Source organism: Arachis ipaensis, chromosome B04 (assembly GCF_000816755.2).
Source record: "Arachis ipaensis cultivar K30076 chromosome B04, Araip1.1, whole genome shotgun sequence".
Lineage (NCBI taxonomy): Eukaryota > Viridiplantae > Streptophyta > Magnoliopsida > Fabales > Fabaceae > Arachis > Arachis ipaensis.
Genome location: NC_029788.2, coordinates 100,232,158 through 100,233,159, shown reverse-complemented (window position 1 = coordinate 100,233,159; position 1,002 = coordinate 100,232,158). Strand labels below are relative to the sequence as shown.

Sequence of the window (1,002 nt, the reverse complement as noted above, 5' to 3'; positions counted from 1 at the left end):
CCTTTAGTTCCTTTAGTTAATGCATTTTGTAAACATCTTTTAAAAAGAAATTGGATTTACGTGCATATGAAAAGTTTACTCGCCTAAATAGATACCAATATTTTTACACACTGCATCTTATACGACTGTTATTTATTTATAACTTTTTCACTTTTTTTTATCTTGAGATTCAGTAGGTGTTTAATCTAAATGTGTAAATACCAAATTTGAAATAAGAGTAAATCAATATAAAAGAGTGTTTGTGGATTCTCTTAATTGTGCTGCTTCTTGTGAATTCGAAGTGTTACACTTGTACTCATCTAAGAGGCTAAGAAATATTTTTCTAAAAAATTGTGTATGAATACTTCACCTTGAAGGATTTAGTGCATATGTTATTAGAGGATGCACCTTTTTAAATTGGTGAGAACTCAACAGTCAATACGCCTCTTACTAGTGCCGACCTTTACCTAGCTTGATCATTGTTAATGACCGCAAGGAAAGTAATGACTACACAACATATTATCTATATAGTTCTGGTAGGCATGGCTTACTCCGTTACACAAGACAGTGGACTGATCAAACAGTAAAAATCTTTCTCACTTTCTTCATGTTCCTACGACAAACAGGGCAAGTACCAGCAGCCTCGGCGATCCTGCATAGAAACATTGGAGTAACATGTATTAACACATGCAAAAGAAATAATAAGAATAATGTATCTCTGGAACTATATAATCTTCAGAGAAATTAAAGATTGTTAATGCATGGGCTTGCAAATAGAATCCGACCCATCTTTGATATTCATGTCAAAAACTATTTTTCATAACTGGAAACCACTTTTAACTAGCACATGCCCATGAAATTCCCTCTTTAAGAAAACATACTTGTTCCATCTTTCTTCTAAAAGGGGAAGTCTTGGAAATATGAGAGGAGTATATATTTCAAGGTGATTGCCTAACTTACTAAAAGTGTTGCCCAACTTACTAAAGTGTGTTAAAAATAAATATTTAACTTTAAAAGTATAAA

At 32.3% G+C, this 1,002-nt stretch overlaps 1 protein-coding gene across 2 annotated transcripts in view; it reads right to left on the bottom strand.

Annotated features, from left to right (window-relative positions):
- LOC107637923 overlaps positions 222-1,002 on the bottom strand; it is a 6,534-nt gene continuing 5,753 nt past the window's right edge. For both annotated transcript variants that reach the window (XM_021121411.1, XM_016341166.2), the window contains one exon: positions 222-631. In XM_021121411.1, coding sequence (XP_020977070.1) covers positions 556-631 — 76 coding nt within the window. In that variant the 3' untranslated portion in view covers positions 222-555. The remainder of the gene's footprint in view (positions 632-1,002) is intronic.